At 37.2% G+C, this 22,114-nt stretch overlaps 1 protein-coding gene across 1 annotated transcript; it reads left to right on the forward strand.

Annotated features, from left to right (window-relative positions):
- Positions 1-1,338: 1,338 nt before the first annotated feature.
- Positions 1,339-21,573, forward strand: LOC113192323 (cell cycle control protein 50C-like). Its single transcript, XM_026402440.2, has 7 exons — positions 1,339-1,530; positions 3,267-3,377; positions 6,031-6,132; positions 6,888-6,975; positions 7,418-7,558; positions 17,356-17,565; positions 21,386-21,573. Exons 1-7 carry the CDS (start codon positions 1,339-1,341, stop codon positions 21,571-21,573), a joined length of 1,032 nt encoding a protein of 343 aa, XP_026258225.2.
- The last annotated feature ends 541 nt before the right edge of the window (positions 21,574-22,114 follow it).

Below are 22,114 nucleotides of genomic sequence, written 5' to 3' on the forward strand. Positions count from 1 at the left end.
TTCTCGGCGGACACAACATCTTTGTTGGTATGTGGTGCTGAGGATCGAACCCGGGCCGCACGCATGCCAGGCGAGCGCGCTACCGCTTGAGCCACATCCCCAGCCCTAAACTTGACTTCTTAACTCTCTTCTCTCAGTAAAACAATAGTATATGATAACTAGAAGTATTTGCTTCCATCTTCCCACACAAACTGTCTGACAAGGACTGCCATGCTAGTTACCACCTCCAAGTCAGATTCAAATGTCTCAAGAAAGTTTCCCATTGGTATTTTGCAATTTTGCAAAGAGGAAGATTTGACTCTGAATTGGAAACCTCCTATTATAAGTACTTGCATTTATTTTGTATTATTTTAAATGCACATTTGCCAAAATCATTGCCTTCTTTGACACAAAAACAGTCCACCATGGCATCTCTGCCTAGTATTAATAAAAAGGGAAGATTAGAAATGTACATACTGCTTAATTTTAAAAATCCTAACCTAATTCTGCATTCTTAATGCAAGTTTCTAAATAATTAACTATTGTTAACAGCCTAATGAAAATGTTAGTGGATTTCTAGTAAGTGGGGGAAAAAACAAAAACCAACCAGGCCTAATACCATACACCATTGTTGAACATTTAATTGATGATCTTTCCCTTACCTTATCCGGGCTACTCCAAATAATGCACTTGGGAGAAATTAGAAAGAGATGTTTTAATCTGCATTTTCTATGGGATTTTTTCTTACGAATGAAAAAAAAAAAAGGAATCTGCTGAAATTAAACATCTGTGTTCTACAATTCCTTGTATGCTTCTCCCTTCCTCATTGTCACAAATAGCAAAGTTAGCTATCTGAGAGCATTTTTCCAACTCAGTTTATACTTACATTAGGTGATAGCCAGATTTTGAAAAAAAAAATGACAGCCCTAATTTATCTTTATGTATCCCAGGATCTGAGCAAGTTCTTAAAGATAAATTTGTTTTTCCCATTTCAGGAAGGGCTTGCCTTGAATTAGTCACCAAATTCCAGAAATAGCCTATAGTGACTACATCTGTGTGTTTGTTGCCCGATGTTGATTTCTATAGACCTTGCTGTGGATTATCCCTTCTAGGTATGGCATTTAGCACAACAAGTCTTTCTGAGCCTGGGTAAAATATACCTAGCAATAGCTGAATGAAGAGAGCTGTGCTCCTGATGAATATCAGATCTGGTTAAAGAATAAGTCCAGGAAGTAGAAAAGATACTGCAAAGGAAGGGTTCATGTAATTCTTCCTGTAACATTAACACTATGTGGTATTACTATGAGTAGGAATGTTCTAAATGTCCCAGAAGTGTGTCTAGTCTCCTACAGGACCAACATGGAGAAGGAATTCCAACATCACCTCTCCAGAATGCCAGAGAACTCAGCCATAAAGCAACAAAAGCTGCCTGCCCACCGGCTCCACTTCTCAAACCAGGCAATCTTCACTATATTTTTTGCCACAGGAGCATTCTGCTTTTGCATAGGTATCATCCTTTTATTGTCTGCATGGAAAGTTCAGGAAATAGAGGTTTGTCCTGGCTTACTTTTATTTATTTAGTTAGTTAGTTAGTTATACATACTGGGGATTGAACTAGGAGTACTTAAGCACTGAGCCACATCCCTATCCCTTTATTATATTTTATTTAGAGACAGAGTTGCTTGGGGCCTTGCTAAGTTGATGAGGATGGCTTTGAACTTACAATCTTTCTGCCTCAATCTCCCGAGCCCCTGGACTTATAGCTGTGCACCACCACACTTGGGCCCTCTTACTTTTTTTTTTCTTGCAAGTTATAGGTGGATACAATACCTTTTATTTATTTAGTTAGTTTATGTGGTGCTGAGGCTTGAATCCAGTGCCTCTCATGTGCTAGACAAGTGCTCTAGTACTGAGCTACAACCTCAGCCCCCTCCATCTCACATTTTAAATGCAGTTTCCAGGAATTTTCAGCTTTGGGACTATAAATGGGAATTATTAGTTAAAGAATATGGTGCCTCAACAGGGACCTAGATGAGATTGCAACATCCCTCTTTCAGCTCACCAGTACAGATAGCGATAGAGCCCATGTGGTTGCTTTATTTGTCCCTTTTACCTATTAACGACAGTTGCCCTCAAGCTGGTCAGCTCAGCCATATTGTGTGCAAGGGCCTGGCAGAGTCAGTTGCTTTTTACACTGGCATAGGAGCAGGCATGCCACTAATAGATGCAAGAGGAGTGCCAATACCAAGGATCCATGAATTGCACTGATAGAGAGCAAGAGCCAAAGATATGGGCCTTCAGCTTTAAAAAAAAAAAAGTGCATTTTTATTTTAGTTTCTTAATTAACATGTAAATATTATACATATTTATTGAATACAATGTGATAGTTTAGTACATGTATACAATACATATTGACTCATAAAACTTAGAAATAAAGAAACAAGCAGAATGCAATACCATTTTTAAACTAGATTTATTCCACATAAATCAATAATCATACTTGGAACACTTCTTTCTCTGTGTTTGGTCATTCGGGGTAATTTCCTCTGTATGCCATTTTAAATAATCCATTGATATGAATGTGGTTTCTTTTTAATTTTTAGTTTTAATTAGTTACACATGACAGTACAATGACCTTGACATATCATACATTTGAATCAAATGGGATATAATTTCTCATTTTTCTTAGCGTACAGGTTGCAGAATCACATTGGTCATACAGTCACGTATATAAACACAGCAATAATAATGTCTATTTCATTCCACTATCTTTCCCTTCCCCCCATCCCCTCCTCTCCCCTCCCAGCACTTCTCTCTACCCAATCTAAGGTAACACTATTCTTTTTTTTCCTCACATCTTCATACAAGTATAGATATGAATGTTTTTCATACAATAAAATGGCAAAACAGTGAAGCAACTTCCTCAAAAGGTGATTAGACTCAGACTATAAGCCCAGTTTTCATGAGTCACTGACTAATACCTTCCTACTGACACTTCTTTATGATCAAGAGGCAAGGCTTCGTCCCAACAGGACGCATGAGAATGCAACAGAAATACTGAACTCCAGGCAAGTGACCAAATGCTGCCAGGTCCTCAAATGAAAGGCTGCACTAAGACCCACTCCCCGTGAAACACCCTGGAACACTTGCCCTGCACAACACCTGATGCCCATCAGTCAAGTTGAAGGCTCCATGCCCAGACAAGTTGAAGACTTTGGTGTACTTGGGACTTGATCAGAACTCGTGTAATTTTTAAATTAATAATTGTTCTTTTTCCTGCCTGACAGATTAATTACACAAACATTTGTGAAGATTGTGCTAAAATTCGGGAAAATGCCTTAAATTTTGACAAACAATGCACCTGCTCCATTCCCTTCAACCTTCAAAAGACTATGAAGGTTAGTGAAATTGAAGAGTTTAGTTGACCTTGTGCTGTTATACTTCTATTGAACTCTCCTCCGTAAGTTGACAATTTCCATCAAATGGTTAAACAAAACTAAAAAAAAAAAAAAGTATTTAAAAAAGAAAATAAGGCAGGGTGAGGGTGACAAATCTTGAGTTTATCACCCCTCCCCCACCCCTTGTATTATTATTCTCCTTTGTTTCTTCATTTTTAAGTTTTAAGTTCTTTACCTTCCCAACTTTATAACATGATTCTTAAAATCAATCAAATAGTTTTTATTTCAAATGTCAGCACAGGAGGTAACTAGAGATCATTGAATTCAACCACTCATTTTGTAATGAGAAAATTAATGGGCTGGGAGGTTAGGTGACTTGGCCAAGGTCACATAGTAAGCAAATGTCAGTGAGACTTCCTTGGGAGCTCCCCACCCTGAGATATTCCCCATATGTAACTGCCTAATCCCAAAGAGACTCTTGGCCTGATTGTCAGGAACTGTAAGAAATGGCAAAGAAATATTGAGAAGTTCCTGCTGAGTAAAGTCATATTTATCAGTCCAGGTCCTCTGAGAAGAAAAAAACAAGACAAAATGAGACTCACAAGAGACTTAATGGAGGGATGCCTGAGAGGGAAATGAGAAGGGAGCTGGGGGCTGAGAAAGCTGCCAGACCACAAGATGGGTCTGACCCTAGGGAAGGAGAAAAGTTAGGAAATAGAGGAGAAAGGGGGAAGGGGCAGAGGTGAGGAGGGCTTTCAGGAGATGATGATGGTTTAGGTTTGGAACCACCTGGGTGTGAGGTAGGAACAGCACCTCCTTGGGGTGGAATGTTCAGCGGGAAACTCAAGAGAAAACCTGTCAGGAGTAAGATCCATCGCATGTAGAGAGCCATCAATGAAGAGGAGGAGGGGGACCAGGTCAATGGGAGCTTGGTGCAGTTGAGGGATACAGAGGACAGAATAGGGCCTTGAGATACCTTTGAGGAGTTGAAGGAAATGCATTTTTCATTTGATTAAGTCAGGAGGACATGAAGAAAGCTCTTCTCAGATCTACTGCAGAAAGTGATAGGGATGATCTCAACTCCTGTGCCCTGAAATCAAGTGTTTGCATGAAGGCCATGCTCCCCAGGGTCCCACAAATCAGGGGCTAAGCACAGCAGGGATACTGAGGTAGGCTCTTCCAAGAGAGAAGATCTATATATCTATATATCTACATATCAAGAAGATATACTTAATAAAGGTAAGCCTTTTTATTTTGAGATAACATGCCTTCATTATTTTGAAGGTATGTGGTATATTAATTATAAACAACTACATTGGACACTTCCATGTGTGGTGTTAGTAAAATCTGTCTTATTTCTGCCTGGTGATTTCAAGAGGCTTGGTTTGTCATCATAAAGGTAAAATCACAATGGTAGCCTGTGACTGAACAGCCTTTTACAATAGCACACATGGAAAGGTATCTCTCATGGCAACAAGGCTACTTATTTTTAGGATGAAAATCACCTTCTTAGCTGGGTAAGGTGGTACATGCCTGTAATCCCAGCAATTTAGGAGACTGAGGAAGGAGGATTTCAAGTTTTTAAGACCAGCCTACACAACTTTGTGAGACCCTATCTCAAAATGAAAAATAAAAAGCAGCTGGGTAAGCAGCTCAGTGGTCAAGTGTCCCTAGGGAGCTGGGTACAGTGGCACATGCCAGTAATTCCAGCAGCTCAGAAGGCTGAGGCAGGAGGATTGTGAGTTCAAAGCCAGCCTAAGCAACTTAGTGAACCCTATCTCTAAATAAAATATAAAAAGACCCTATCTCTAAATAAAATATAAAAAAGGGCTGGGGATGTTGCTCAGTGGTTAAGCACCCCTGGGTTCAATCCCCAGTACCAAAAAGATTGCCTTCTTTTGGATCAGTGAGTCATTCCATCTGTGTCCTTGAGTAATTTTTACATGCCAGGTACTGTGCTAGATCCTAGGGATAAAAAGGCAAAACATCCGGAGGCTGACATAAGAAGCAACTAGTCTCAGGGCTGGGGTTGTGGCTCAGTGATAGAGCACTTGCCTATATGTCTGAGGCACTGGATTCAATCCTCAGTACCACATAAAAATAAATAAAATAAAGGTATTGTGTTCATCTACAACTAAAAAGTTTTTTTAAAAAGAAGAAGAAGCAGCTTCTAGTCACATGGCTTTTATGTGCCCAGTATGCACAGACACCTAAATATGCTCAGTAGCTCCAATTTTGAATAATATTTCATATATTTGCTTTGAAATTATATGACTTTAGGTGCCTACCACAACCCCTAGTGAAGTGTTTTTCCTGGTATATCTAGGAAATAACAATATTTGTAAAAACAAATTTTATATATTGAAAATACAAAGCCTGATTATAAAAAAATATTTCAAGGCAAGAGAACAGTAGGCCTTATGAAAACGTTACAAATAGGTTATTTAGTCATTATAATAATGTCTATAGACCAGGACTTCCCAGTAGTGATTGTTAAGAATTATTTCTTGGGTTTCTATTTTCCAAAAAGAAACTTTCAATTCCCATTAATTTTTTTTCAGTACTTTTTGTCTTAAAAATTTCTGTCCAAGTTTATTAACATTCCAGTTAATTTCTCCTACTGTCTATTTCTTCTTGCTTTTCTCCCATTCAGGGTGATGTTTATATGTACTACAAATTGTATGGCTTCTATCAGAACCTCTATCGCTATGTCCTATCCAGAAGTCATAACCAACTGATGGGTAAGGATGTAAGGGTAAGACTTTATTTAATTTTTTGTAATATTCTTTTTATTTTTTAAACCAGGGGAATTTTTTTAGTCTAAAAGGGGATGAAAAATAAACTAAAAAGTTAACTTAACCAAAAAGTTAAGGTTTAATGAAACAGTAATGCTTATTTTGTTTTTGCATGAATTAAGGAGCTGGATATACAGGATAACTGTTACTGAGAAAGAGTACTGGGACTGGGGATGTGGCTTAAGCGATAGCGCTCGCCTGGCATGCGGGAGGCGTTGGGTTCGATCCTCAGCACTACATACAAAAAAGATAAAAATGTTGTGTCCACCGAAAACTAAAAAATAAATATTTTTTAAAAATTCTCTCTCTCTGTCTCTCTCTCTTTCTCTCAAAAAATAAATAAATAAATAAATAAAGGCATTGTGTTGTGTCCATCTACACCTAAAAAAAAAAAAAATTGTATCCCAGCATTTAATGTAATAGATAGCATAGCCACAAGGTTAAGTTTCTTCCTACAGAACTTTTAGTAAGCTATGTATTGTTAATGAGAAAAGAAACACATTTGGATACCCACATAGGTACATGCATATCTCCAAAACACAAAAATGTCCTTGTCTAAGTGAACCAGAAGCCTGGGAAAAACAGATAGTATTCCAAAATACTGGTCTGTTTCAATAAAACAGGGTAGGTTGATCAATGTTGCCAATGTTCCCTCTTTCCGTATTCTAAGAGTTTGCCAAAAGCATTTCTCATTGCTGTGTCATCTTGCATCCAGGATGTTGAGGACTGTGCTCCATTCAAAGTGACCTCCAATAAGATCCCCATTGCTCCCTGCGGTGCTATTGCCAACAGCATGTTCAATGGTAGGTGACTTTTTTCTATCTCTGTGATGTTCCTTTTCCATAGTGTATGACTTCCTAGTATCCAGGACATAATCCTTGCAGCTGAGGGGCAGGGGTTTTTTGTTCTTGTTTTTTTTTTTTTTTTTAATGCTTTATGCATTATCTTGATTAAGCCAGAACACCGATGTATGGTATTTCATTTGCAAATAAATTCTTCCTTGCCAGAAATCTGAAGGAATGGTCAGAGAATACAAGTTAGATGGAGCTCAAGAGTATTTTTCAATAATTGCCTCAAGTTTGGCAGGAAAAAGAATGGTCTTGTGATTCTAGCATCTATGGCATGTAGGAGTGTTGAGACTGCAAAAACCCTTTTTTTCATCTATTCTGCATTTTGGTTCTACATTTTGAAAGGTGGCAAAATTACTAGCATGCACCTCTGATACAACTTGCAATTTCCTTTCAGATACCATAATCCTTTCATATACCCGTTCGACATCTGAACACATCCAAGTTCCAATGCTAAAGACTGGACTTACATGGTGGACAGATAAGTACGTCAAATTTCAGAATCCAAGTTTCAGAAATCTTTCTGATCATTTTGTAGGTAAGATCTACACAGTAGTTCAATATTCTAACCTCTTTATAAAAACTTGTTTTGAATGTGTGGAGAGATGTTTATGAGTCCTTCTTATCTATTTCTTTGTTGACTCCTTTTCACTTTAACTCTCCCTACTGTGTGCATCTCCTTCATGTACCAACCAGAAACATGAAATGACTGGTTCTATTTCCTCCCAATTTATCATCAAGAGAAAGGCGATGTTTTAAGAAACTTGCTACTTCAACTGTATTCAGGATGATCATATAATTTATCATCCAAATTGATGCACTTTTGAGAGTAAAAGGGGGCACTAGAATAACTAGCTATATACCTATTTGGAGTTTTCCTTTACTGATCAATAAATTGACATAACATTCATAGACCTATAAAATAATTGTACTAAAATCTACTTTCAAAAATGCAGTTGCTTCAAAAATCAAAATAACGTACAAGTGTACAATAAAACAACTTTTGGAAAAATTACTTTAGTTATTATCTAAATATTACAAGATAACAAAAGTAGGATGTTTATTCAGGATACACATTCACCTTATTTATTCTGGATATAATTTCACAATTTCTTGGCCAACAATATCTGTCTTTATATATGTCCATATATTTTTAATGAACTTATTATTTTTACTGTAGCCTTAGTTTTAATTCTTTTTTAACATTTAATTTTTTTAGTTGTAGTTGAACATAATACATTTTTTTAATTTACTTTTATGTGGTGCTAAGGATCGAACCCAGGGCCTCGCTCATGCCAGGTGAACATTCTACCCCTGAGCCACAACCCCAGCCTCTAGTTTTAATTCTTTCACAAAAATTTTCAAATATTTTTAAATTTGAATTTTTTAGTTAATCAATTTGAAATTGTTAATGCCTGTAACTGATTCTTCTCTTTTGACTCTAATCTGTTTTATTGAGAAAATACTCTATAGGTGACAAGATACAGACAATTTGGCTAAATGGAGGAAATTCTCAATTTCAATTTCTTTTCAGTAGAATATTCTAGTATTTCAATCAAAATATTTTTATCAATAATGGTTGTTGTTTTTACTTCATATAGTCTTTTTTTCTACTTTTGATTCTTTTGAATGTATTACTAAATCTAAATGCTATAAATCTTAGACATTCTCAGTATCATTTTATCTAGTACAGAAAATTTTATCCAGTCCAGGGCTATCAAAAGTCTTCACATGGGGCTGTGGTTGTGGCTCAGTAGTAGAGCACTTGCCTAGCATGTATGGGGCACTGGGTTTGATACTCAGCACCACATAAAAATAAATAAATAAAGATACTGTGTCCATCTACAACTAAAAAAAAATATTTTAAGAAGTCTTCACATAAATCAAGATGTTCTAAAGCATAGTTATAGAATTTAAAAATTATTTGTTTGCTTTAACAAAGTTAGAATTCAATCTTACTTGCAAGCTTGGTTTTTAATAATTATAGTTCATTAAATCCTCAGAAATTTAAGCTTTTTGATATTTAATATTTCAGACACTTCAAAATTTTTTTTAACTATTTTGAGCAAAATGCAACCAAAATTAGAGGATTCATTTACAGAAAAAAATTCAAGATCATTGTAGGACACACTATCTGATATACAAAAACATTCCTTAAAAGTTCAAATATTTCTAAAATTCTTATCCATGGTACTGTAAGTGGTATCATGCTGAAATATGTTTAATTTAACGTGTCAATATAAAAATTTTGCAGTTCAGTCTCTTAGTAAATATACAAAATAATTAAATTTGTACAACTTCAGCTCTTGTTTTGATTAATGAGATATTGTAGCTTGCTAGGATACAATTGTTAATTATATATACACAATGACCAATTTTTTTTCTCATTTATTTTTTTTTTATTTATTGTTGGTCGTTCAAAACATTACATAGTTCTTAATACATCATATTTCACAGTTTGATTCAGGTGGGTTATGAACTCCCAATTTTACCCCGTATACAGATTGCTGTATCACATCAGTTACCCTTCCATTGATTGACATATTGCCTTTCTCGTGTGTGATGTATTCTGCTGTCTGTCCTATTCTCTACTATCCCCCCTCCCCTCCCCTCCCCTCCCCTCCCCTTTTCTCTCTCTACCCCTTCTACTGTAAATCATGTCTTCCATTTGTATTATTCTTCTCTTACCCCTCCTTTCCTCTTATATGTCATTTTGTATAACCCTGAGGATCGCCTTCCATTTCCATGCTATTTCCCTTCTCACTCCCTTTCCCTCCCACCTCTCATCCCTGTTTAATGTACATCTTCTTCTCAAGCTCTTTGTCCCTACCCTGTCCTTGTTTACTCCCCTTATATCAAAGGAGTCATTTGGTATTTGTTTTTTAAAGATTGACTGGCTTCACTTAGCATAATCTGCTCTAATGCCATCCATTTCCCTCCAAATTCTATGATTTTGTCATTTTTTAATGCAGAATAATACTCCATTGTGTATAAATGCCACATTTTTTTTATCCACTCATCTATTGAAGGGCATCTAGGCTGATTCCACAATCTTGCTATGGTGAATTGTGCTGCTATGAACATCGATGTAGCAGTGTCCCTGTAGCATGCTCTTTTTAGGTCTTTTGGGAATAGACCGAGAAGGGGAATAGCTGGGTCAAATGGTAGTTCCATTCCCAGCTTTCCAAGAAATCTCCATACTGCTTTCCAAATTGGCTGCACCAATTTGCAGTCCCACCAGCAATGAACAAGAGTGCCCTTTTCCCCGCATCCTCTCCAGCACTTATTGTTGTCTGACTTCCTAATGGCTGCCAATCTTACTGGAGTGAGATGGTATCTTAGGGTAGTTTTGATTTGCATTTCTCTGACTGTTAGTGATGGTGAGCATTTTTTCATGTACTTATTGATTGATTGTATGTCCTCCTCTGAGAAGTGTCTGTTCAGGTCCTTGGCCCATTTATTGATTGGGTTATTTGTTATCTTATTGTCTAATTTTTTGAGTTCTTTGTATATTCTGGTTATTAGGGCTCTATCTGAAGTGTGTGGAGTAAAGATTTGTTCCCAGGATGTAGGCTCCCTGTTTCTCTCTCTTATTGTTTCTTTTGCTGAGAAAAAACTTTTTAGTTTGAGTAAGTCCCATTTGTTGATTCTATTTGTTAACTCTAGCGCTATGGGTGTCCTATTGAGGAATTTGGAGCCTGATCCCACAGTATGTAGATCATAACCAACTTTTTCTTCTATCAGATGCCGTGTCTCTGATTTAATATCAAGCTCCTTGATCCATTTTGAGTTAACTTTTGTGGATGGCAAGAGATAGGGATTCAGATTCATTTTGATGCAAATGGATTTCCAGTTTTCCCAGCACCATTTGTTGAAGATGCTATCCTTCCTCCATTGCATGCTTTTAGCCCCTTTATCAAATATAAGATAGTTGTAGTTTTGTGGTTGGTTACTGTATCCTCTATTCTGTACCATTGGTCCACCCACCTGTTTTGGTACCAGTACCATGCTGTTTTTGTTACTATTGCTCTGTAGTATAGTTTGAAGTCTGATATCGCTATACCGCCTGATTCACACTTCCTGCTTAGCATTGTTTTTGCTATTCTGGGTCTTTTATTATTCCATATGAATTTCATGATTCTCTTTTCTATTTCTGCAAGAAATGCTGTTGGGATTTTGATTGGCATTGCATTGAACTTATAGAGAACTTTTGGTAATATTGCCATTTTGATGATGTTAGTTCTGCCTATCCATGAGCAGGGTATATTTTTCCATCTTCTAAGGTCTTCTTCTATATCTTTCTTTAGGGTTCTGTAATTTTCATTTATAAATCTTTCACCTCTTTTGTTAGGTTGATTCCCAAGTATTTTATTTTTTGGGGGGATATTGTGAATGGAGTAGTTGTCCTCATTTCCGTTTCAGAGGGTTTGTCGCTGATATACAGGAATGCCTTTGATTTATGCGTGTTGATCTTATATCCTGCCACTTTGCTGAATTCATTTATTAGCTCTAATAGCTTCTTTGTAGACCCTTTTGGGTCTGCTAGGTATAGAATCATATCATCTGCAAACAGTGATAATTTAAGTTCTTCTTTTCCTATTTTTATGCCTTTAATTTCTTTCGTCTGTCTAATTGCTCTGGCCAGTGTTTCGAGGACTATGTTGAACAGAAGTGGTGAGAGAGGGCATCCCTGTCTTGTACCTGATCTTAGTGGGAATGCCTTCAATTTTTCTCCATTCAGAGTGATGCTGGCCTGTGGCTTATCATAGATGGCTTTTATAATGTTGAGGTATGATCCAGTTATCCCTAATTTTTCTAGAGTTTTGAACATAAAGGGATGCTGTACTTTGTCGAATGCTTTTTCTGCATCTATCGAGATGATCATATGGTTCTTATTTTTAAGTCTATTGATGTGGTGAATAACATTTATTGATTTCTGTATATTGAACCAGCCTTGCCTCCCAGGGATGAATCCTACTTGATCATGGTGTATAATTTTTTTGATATGTATTTGAATCCGATTCGCCAGAATTTTATTGAGGATTTTTGCGTCAAGGTTCATTAGAGATATTGGTCTGTAGTTTTCTTTCTTTGAAGTGTCTTTGTCTGGTTTCGGAATCAGGGTGATGTTGGCCTCGTAGAATGAATTTGGAAGTTCTCCCTCTTTTTCTATTTCCTGAAATAGCTTGAAAAGTATTGGTGTTAGTTCCTCTTTAAAGGTTTTGTAAAACTCTGCTGTATACCCATCCGGTCCTGGGCTTTTCTTAGTTGGTAATCTTTTGATGGTTTCTTCTATTTCCTCTATTGTTATTGGTCTGTTTAGGTTGTCTATATCCTCCTGACTCAATCTGGGCAGATCATAAGACTTAAGGAATTTATCTATGCCTTCACTATCTTCTATTTTATTTGAGTATAAGGATTCAAAATAATTTCTGATTATCATCTGTATTTCTGAAGTGTCTGTTGTGATATTGCCTTTTTCATCCCGTATGCTAGTAATTTGGGTTCTCTCTCTTCTTCTCTTCGTTAGCATGGCTAAGGGTCTGTCAATTTTATTTATTTTTTCAAAGAACCAACTTTTAGTTTTGTCGATTTTTTCAATTGTTTCTTTTGTTTCAATTTCATTAATTTCAGCTCTGATTTTAATTATTTCTTGCCTTCTACTTCTTTTGCTGTTGTTTTGCTCTTCTTTTTCTAGGATTTTGAGATGAAGTATGAGATCATTTATTTGTTGGTTTTTTCTTTTTTTGAGGAATGAACTCCAAGCAATGAATTTTCCTCTTAGAACTGCTTTCAATGTGTCCCATAGATTCCGATATGTTGTGTCTGTGTTTTCATTTGACTCTAGGAAGTTTTTAATTTCCTCCTTAATGTCTTCTAGAACCCATTGATCATTAAGCAACCTATTGTTCATTCTCCAGGTGATGCTTGATTTTTCCTTCCTTCTTTTATCATTGATTTTCAGTTTCATTCCATTATGATCAGATAAGATGCATGGTATTATCTCTACCCCTTTATATTGTCTAAGAGTTGCCCTGTGACATAATATATGGTCTATTTTTGAGAAGGTTCCATGTGCTGCTGAGAAAAAAGTGTAATTACTTGATGTTGGGTGGTATAGTCTATATATGTCAATTAAGTCTAGGTTATTAATTATGTTATTGAGTTCTATAGTTTCCTTATTTAACTTTTGTTTGGAAGATCTGTCCAGTGGTGAGAGAGGTGTATTAAAGTCTCCCATGATTATTGTATGGTGGTCTATTAGACTCTTGAACTTGAGGAGCGTTTGCTTGATGAACATAGCAGCACCGTTGTTTGGGGCATATATATTTATGATTGTTATGTCTTGTTGGTGTATGGTTCCCTTGAGCAGTATGAAGTGTCCTTCTTTATCCCTTTTGATTAACTTTGGCTTGAAATCTATTTTATTAGATATGAGTATGGACACTCCTGCTTGTTTCCGCAGTCCATATGAGTGGTATGATTTTTCCCACCCTTTCACCTTCAGTCTATGAATATCTTTTCCTATCAGATGCGTCTCCTGTAGGCAGCATATTGTTGGGCACAATGACCAATTTTAAGTACATTTTTTTTCTATGTTGATTTCTCAATTTACCAAAAGTATTATCTTTACTTACATCATTACAAAACTACATTCTATTATGTCACTACAAACCAATTTAAACTTGACTCTTGAAGCTTTTAGCTGAGTTTATAGTAACATTTACAATAATGTTGGTGGTTTCATCTTCAATGATTGAACTTATAAGAACTTGGCTTTGATTCTATGAGGAATTAACCACTCCCCCATCAAACTATTATAGGTAATTTACCTGATTTTTATGTGAGGACATTCACATAAAAATGGCCTCATTTAACTCTTTACAAAGTTCCTCTTGTGCTAATGGAGTCAACACATTAAAAGCTTTTCTTTGGTTACAAAAACTATCTGTAATAGAAAAATGAAACTGAAAGAAATCCATCTGATGTTAATAAAAAGTCATGCTCACAGTGATACATAAATAAACCATTGTCTTTGGATATAATGTTTTAAAAGAAAGCAACAATCTTTTGAAGCAAATTCTGATGTTCTTCAGCAGATTTATCTCTTTAGATTTTCATATGGTGTGGGTATATTCATCAACTTCCTTAAGAAACTACTCATTTTCACATTAAAGACATACATCCCACTTTTTAGCTCTTTGCAGCTAAAAGGGTTTATTAACAAATAAAAAATGACATCAAACAATATAATAGTTGTACAATTACACCATAAAATAAATAGAAAAAACACTTTTGCAAGAGAGTTCAAACTCCTCTCAGCAGGAGTGCTTGCCATCTATTTCCCACACATACATCATATGCACATAACTGAACCTATAATTTCCCACGTTTTCCACTGACCCCACTGATTTGCACTCTGGCAGCTTCACACAACTCACAGGCCAAAACAGAAACTATGGGCTAGCTGGCTGGAATGTGAAACAGCTGGCAGAGGTCACAGGGATAGCTTATATTAGATTTTGACTGAAAGTGTTCCTGCTCATCTTTCACTTACAATCACAAGTTAGTAAGTAGACCATTCGTTGCATATGGGCAGTTTACACAGTAAAGACCATGCCTGAGAACTGGTGGGATGAAATTGTATGTACACTGTTTATCTGTAGTACATGCTAAATCAGATGGGAAAACAGACATAAACTGAGACTGTCCTCAGCAAACTAGCATGTGTGGTCACTGTGTCTATAATTCAGTTACTAGTTTTTGAAAGGAACTTGGCAACATTCTGTTGTTTTGTCTTACCACATAACCATAGGCCTATAACACAAAGGGTCCTTGGCTTTCTCTCAACTCCTGCTGCACTTTGTTCTTGCTTTTATTGTAAGAGTCACTCACCACATTGTACCCTTCTTTTTGCATACCTGTCTATGAATTCCTGGAGGGAGGAGATGGGTTTTATGCAGGTTTGTATCTCTGGTGCTTGATACACAGTGAGTAATCAAGAAATGTTTATTGTTGAATGAATAGATGAATACAAATGACCCAGGGAACTTGAAAAAGAAGGATGTTTGTATCTCTTAAACCGTGTTTCTTACTTATACTCTGGATGCATGGGATGGTGTAGGATTGGGATTGGGAGTTTATAGGAGAAAGCACCTTTGAACCTGCTTTTTGTGTTTTCAGTGGTCCTGGGGATTGAACCCAGGGGTATTCTACCTCTGAGCTACATCACCAGCCCTTTTTAAAATATTGAGATATGGTCTCTCTAAATTGCTCAGGCCACTTCAAACTTTCGATCCTCTTGCCTCAGCTTCTAGAATTACTAGGATTACAGGCATGTACCACCATGTCCAGCCCTTTGAACTGGGTGCTTCTAACATTAGTAGCCCACAGGACATTCTGCCTTAGGTCATAATCTCAAGCCAAAGTAGAAAGAAGGTGAGGTTCACAGTGTAGGCACCAAAGACAATTTCAACTTTGAACAAAATTTTTTCTAGCAAAAGAGATTGAAGTCTTGGGAAGGGGCAAGATAGGCAGGCTCCACGGTGTTTACAAAGGAAGATTCTCCAGCAAAGGATTATTTCCAGAGGAAGTAAAATTGTATACAAACATACTTCAGCAGATTAATCCAACCAAATTTAGCATATGCTTTTATAAATACCATAGCCCATGCTTCAAAAAAAAACTCTGGATTTCTTTTTGGAGGGATTTAACCCAGGGTGCTTAACCACTAAGCCACATCCCTAGCTCTTTCTTGGTTTTGTTGTTTGTTTGTTAATTAATTTATTTAGAGACAGGGTCTCATTGAGTTGCTTAAGGCTTCACTAAGTTGCTGAGGCTGGCTTTGGGATTCTCCTGCCTCAATCTCCTGAGCCACTGGTATTACAGGCATACGCCACAGTAATTCTGGATTTTTTTTTTTTAAGTAGGAAATACTTTAGTCAGAAGTCAGAGTTGAGAAAGAGTGGCTCCTTTTTACCATGTGCACATCCTACAAGTAGAGCCAGTTTTATGGAAGTAAAAAAAATCTACCCTAATTGACTAACTCTTTAAAATCCAGTGTGGTTTTTATTACCAACTTCTGTCAGATTTAGTTGGAATCATTCCTCCTTTTTTCAAGCATTTATTGAACACCTACTATATATGTCAGGCACTGGCCTAACTGGTAATGGAAAAGCGGAGGAAGATGAGGCTGTTCTCAAGAGTTCTCTGCAGAGTGGAAGAAAGACATGACCCCAGTTGTGGAGTGGGAAGTGTGAGAATAAGAGTGCAGTCAAACGTGTCTCCTGGCACTGCCTTCCACCCACAGCTTCCAACATTCCTCCAGCATCCTCGCTTCCTGGCGGGATGAGGCTTGCAATTCCTGGCCTCTCCACCTCCACCCACTTTCTAATTCTTCCACCTTATCTATCAGCTTTGAGCTTTCAGGAGCAGTGCTGGGGTGAACATTTATGTGAACCAATCTTCCTGCACTTTCATGGCTATTTCCTTAGAACACATTTCTAGAAGCAGAATTTCTGCACCAAAAAAAATATGCAAAATAATAAAGCTTTTCATGTATATTTTTAGATTGCAATATCAAAGATGGTAATCCACATGCCTGCTTCAAATAAGAGTCTCCGTTCCACAGCCTCCTCAATGCCTGTCACTTTTTTCTTTAAATATTAACCAATTTTTGGATGGAAATAGTGTCTTGTTTTAATTTGCTGTCTTCAGATTACTTGTGAAATGTTTTTTAAAAATATATTTCCTGGGCTGAGGTTGTGGCTCAGCAGTAGAGCGCTCGCCTAGTACATGCAAGGCCCTGGTTTCGATCCTCACCACCACAAAAAAATATATAAATAAAATGAAGTGTTGTGTCCAACTACAACCAAAAAAAAGTTTTAAACTATATTTCCAAAAATAAATAAGTAAATAAAAAAATAAAACATAAAAATTATATTTTCCATGATGATACTACTGAAGACAATATCATTTTGTTCTACCTATTTTTCAAGGTTTTATACTTGTGTAATGTAGTTAAGGCATAATATGTATATATTTTTATATTCTGCACTTTTTTTATCCCTATGAAATTATCATGAGTATTTCCTTAAAATCCTTAAGGCCATTACTTTTAATTGTTGCATATTCAGATAGCTTTCTCACACTCTCTCTCTCTCTTTCTCTCTCTCTCTCTCTCTCTCTCTCTCTCTCTCTCTCTCTCTCTTAAAAGTCTGATTTCTATTTCTCTTTTCTCATGAATGAAGTTCTTTCATTCTCTACATCCTAGGGAAAAGTGAGGAGATAGATAGGTGATTTTTCTCTACCATTCCCCTTGTTTTCCTCCCTCAGGAACTGAAAAGCCCCCATACTGGCAGGAGCCCATCTATGAGCTGGACACAAGTGATCCAGGAAACAATGGTTTCCTCAATGATGACTTCATTGTGTGGATGCGGACTGCTGCCTTTCCTACCTTCAAGAAACTATACCGTCGGCTCTATCGAGTAAAATATTTTTCTGATGGCTTACCTGCTGGTAATTATACTTTTGACATATCCTATAGTATCCTTTTATACCACTTTTCTTTCTGAAGATGAAGGAAAATCTGGCTACTGGTTGTTGAATTCTTTCATTTTATACTTTGGTATTCTCCAAATTTATTCACCAAAAGAAAAAAAGTGCATTTCTCTCTTATAGATAATAGTGTGGAGTGGAGGAAATACTGTCCCCTACTCCTCTAGGGTCTTCATCTAGGACTGACATAAGACATTAACAGGAGAAAAAAACACCCAAAATTTATCTGCACAGATGTAGGAACATTTTCAGGTAAAACAAGACCCAAAGAAGTGACTAAGTGTGCATGTACTAGGTTGAAAAGAGTGGCAATTGTGGAGGAGTAATTAGAAAAATAAGGGTTAGTTTAACCAAGTTTGTTTATACAGATGCCCCTTACCCTCAGCTCCCAGTCTTTAGTGATAAAAACATTTCTTCTCTCCTGTTGTAGGAAGGGCATCTTTCTTCTTCTGTTTTGTTTTTCAACAAGCATAAAATCACTTGATTTTATTAATATTTAATATGACCAATGTAAAGCATGACGAAGTTATCATATACATTGTTACATTAACATTTAAATATTACAAAATAACATTAGGTAAGGGCATCTTTTTAATATTTATTTTTTAGTTATAAGTGGACACAATATTTTCATTTATTTATTTATTGTTATGTGGTGCTGAGAATTGAACCCAGTGCCTCATGCATGGGAGGCAAGTGCTCTACCTCTGAGCCACAACCCCAGCCCAGGGAGGGCACCTTTCACATGCAAGTTTTATCTCTGTTTTCAGGAAGAAATTGGAGGTTGGAGTACCCTTCTTTTACTTGCTGTTTTTCAAGTGTCTTCAAAATAATAGGTTAAAGAGGCATATTTTGGGGTACATATCTCCAACTTCAACTGTTAACTTAAATTTTGTACTTTTTTTTAAGGACTAAGAGTTAATAGCAGTATCAGGTAAAGAAGTCCATATAAGCATGAATAACAAAAGTTCTTAGGGACAAAGCATTTTGTTCTCTAAGAAAAGAAAGACTAAATAACAGTGCCTATAGGATGGGATGATATGGAGGATTCTGAAAGTAAAGAGATACAGTTTTGATAAGAATCAAATTTGAGATATAGACTAAAAATAATAGAGCCAGAACGGTGGCACACACCTGTAATCACAGTGACTTGGGAGGCTGAGACAGGAGGATTTCAAGTTCAAAGCCAGCCTCAGCAAAAGAGGCACTAAGCAACTCAGTAAGACCCTGTCTCTAAATAAAAACATAAAATAGGGCTTGGGATGTAGCTCAGTGATGCAGTGTTCCTGAGTTCAATCCCTGGTACAAAAAAAAAAAAAAAAAAGTAGCGACTGAGAGTATTTTATTCTAGGCAAAAGTATCAGAGCCCAAGGGCACCCTGGACTCAAGGAGCAAGTCCAGTTAATCCAGCCACACTGGGCAGGTTATGAGCTCTGCACTGAAGATGCTGTGTTTGTCCCTCCCTTAGGTGCTGAGCCAGCAAGTGGGAGTTGGTGCCTTTGTAATAGACATATGGTCCAAGTTAGGAGACATATGCCTTAATAGAGATCAAGAATTTTTCCACTTAATTTAAAAATACAAATGTAACTCTTTTTTTTTCCTGTACTGTGGATTGAATCCAGAGTTGCTTAACCACTGAGCCACATCCACAGCTCTTTTTAAATATATCTTTAAAGTCAGGGTCTCACTAAATTGCTGAGGACCTTGCTAAGTTGCTGAGGCCGGCTTTGAACTCACCATCCTCCTCCTGCCTCAGCCTCCTCTTTGGGATTACAGACGTGCATGCCCAGCATAACTCTTAATTTAAAAACAAAAAGGTTTTAACTTTAAAATGGCACCAAACACTGTCTTTAAGAGGTTATATATTTAAACATAATTTATACTAACTCTAATCTTCAGAGTTAATTTTAAATTCTCTTTACGACGCTCTCTGAGGGGAAAAAAAAATTCTCTTGGAAGTAGAATCTTTCCTGGGCTTGTGCACAGCTTTGAAGCTTCAGCCCAAACAGGCATGGGTACATCTTGTAGCATATCAGAGTTAGTAGCAAGTTGTTTGGTGGGACCCCACGCAGACTAGAAGTTCCTTAGCACACAATTGTTCACCTCCCAAGGAGGTTGAATGAGAAATTTTAGAGGAAACATAAACCATGAATGACTGCGCAGGCTCCAGTTTCCTACTACATATTTTCTTCTTCTCTCCTACAGCAAGTATATGAATATCTCTGACAGGGGAGTGGTGGCTTCAGAAATGTCCCTACTAATGTGACAACATCTCTGCCTCCTAGCTTTTTGCCTCCTTTTGTAGTCATTTGCCTTTAGCCAGTTCCTTTAGCAGGGTCTCTAATTCTATTCTATGTACATAAAAGCCACAAATGGCCTCTCTTGTGGAGCAAGAGAACAAACAAAAAATAAATTTTAAAAAGAGTAAATCGTAGAAAATTACCTTTTAAGGGAAATGTCAGCAAAACCCTTTTCTGCCTCAAAAAAATTTAAGTGAGATAGGAAGTTGCTTGACAATTGCCTCTCAAGTTGGACCCCTGATCCTAACTTGTGACTGCCTTACCAGTAAAGTAGTTATAACTGCATTCAAGAAGTTGGAGGTGGGGGAGGCACTGCTGCCCGCATAATGCATTGTGAGTTGGAGCTGGGAGGTGAGGCAGGAAGGCCATGTTCCAAACAAGGGACACCACTGTTCCTCCTCTCTCTCTCTGGTTTCCATCATTCTCAGTCTAATGCTGATCATTCTCAAGTCTTCCCCATAGACCTTCAATCCTGAGCTTCAGGACTACCATTGTACTACCTGGGGTGGCCCTACTGTGAATATTAACCAAGCAACCCAGGGGTCTGGCTGAAAGGCAAGAAAACCAGCCTGGGCTGCAGACAATAGCCACTACTAATAGAAAATATGATGTTCTCTATGTGAGAGAGGGACCCCTCCCCACACCAAATGGAAATGAGTGAGAAGACAGGCATGCAGAGGGGTTTAGGTGGCACTCAGGAATCTGGTGACAATGAGAAAGTCTGATGTAGAAGAAAAGAGAGAACTAGTTTCCTAACATGTTTCCTTGTGCCTTTAAATAGCATGTTGCCAAGTGATTTGAGGCCTTTTAAGAGCTTTGCTGGGAAATACCTCTGTCCTCTGCCGTTGCTATGAGAAATCTTTGTTTGTTTATTAGTTTCATTTACAAAAGGCACCAGATGTTTAAAAACCTCAGGCCACATACATAATCAAAATGACATCATTAAAATGCTAATGATAGCAAACCCACTTCAAACACTTTCTCCCCAGCAGTGGGGATGCTGGCCTTTGCACTCCCCAAACAAATGCACCATCTTTAATTTTCCCATCAAAAATGCTTTGCCATCTATCTTATTATCTTACTTATTTTTCCCCCTTAAATCCTCCCCCTTAAATCCTTTCTCCTGAAGCAGGAATTCAAAGTTTAGCCTATTAAGGAACTTAACCTCCCCTGGATCTCTTGATTCATAAATAAAAATTTAGGTTTGCTGTATATGACTTTAACTTCCTTGGATTCCTCAGAGTAAGTGAAATACGTTTGGCCATTATTCAGCTGTCTGAAAAGTCATTCAGATTATGACTATATAGAAGCTAGGCTTGTTTTTACTTAATTTTATTCCAACAAGACGCAGAATACTTCTTGATCATGTTGAATCATATGAAACTGAATATTAAACCATTTATTTTACCTACAAAACAGCAATTCTATATGATTTAACCTAACATATTCTATGTGTGCAATGGTAGAGACAAAAGGTACTGTGAAGGATCCTTAACGGGTCTTCTTAGATTTTCCAGTAACCAAATTCCAAGGAGAAAAATCTGTCATCCTTTCCACACTGACATGGAATGGAGGTAGCAGCATTTTCTTGGGACTTGCCTACACAGTGACAGGAGTATTTCTGTGGATGTCTTCTTTTGCCCTGATGGCAATTCAAGGGAAGATGAGAAAAAAGAAACTGTCCCATCGTCGTTAAAGTCAAGATTTACAAAGGAAAGCAACGAATAGAAATGAGGAGTGAAGTAATAGAGCCAAAGGTCTCAGGCAGGGCTTGAGATGACTGAGACATTTCAACAGAGGGAACTGGATTGACAGATCCAAAACCATTCCAGACAGATAAATAATGGGAATTTCAGAGGTGAGAGAGAGGAGGAGTCGGGGGAGGGAGAAAGGCATAATTATGTGTAATAAATGTCCTTGGAATGAGGTTAATAAATCATCCTTGCACTCTAGACCAAGTCTCAAGTATTTATTTGAAGTCCTCCATGCTTGACGATGAGGGAGCAGCCTAGAAGAAGGCCATTGCAAGATGATGCAAACTTGGGCTCCCCAAAAGTAGGTAATGCTTTCAACTATCAGATCAGCCTACTGACTGGTTGAGATTATTCTAGACTTCCCAAGAATAATTGCTGAATTGAGAATCAGAATGATTTTTGAAAATTGATTATTTAAAATATTTAAAAACTAAGTTTTTTCTAAGAATAGACCAAGCAAAGGCTATGACACGCAGAATGTAG

Source organism: Urocitellus parryii, chromosome 2 (assembly GCF_045843805.1).
Source record: "Urocitellus parryii isolate mUroPar1 chromosome 2, mUroPar1.hap1, whole genome shotgun sequence".
Classification (NCBI taxonomy): Eukaryota; Metazoa; Chordata; class Mammalia; order Rodentia; family Sciuridae; genus Urocitellus; species Urocitellus parryii.

What these genes read in the sequence shown, in the direction of transcription:
- LOC113192323 (XM_026402440.2), top strand. Translation starts at nt 1,339, where the DNA reads ATGGAGAAGGAATTCCAACATCACCTCTCCAGAATGCCAGAGAACTCA. An exon ending in TGATGGGTAAGGATGTAAGG is followed by an intron (nt 6,133 to 6,887) that starts GTAAGACTTTAT and finishes TCTTGCATCCAG; the next exon opens with GATGTTGAGGACTGTGCTCC. An exon ending in TCTTTCTGATCATTTTGTAG is followed by an intron (nt 7,559 to 17,355) that starts GTAAGATCTACA and finishes TTCCTCCCTCAG; the next exon opens with GAACTGAAAAGCCCCCATAC.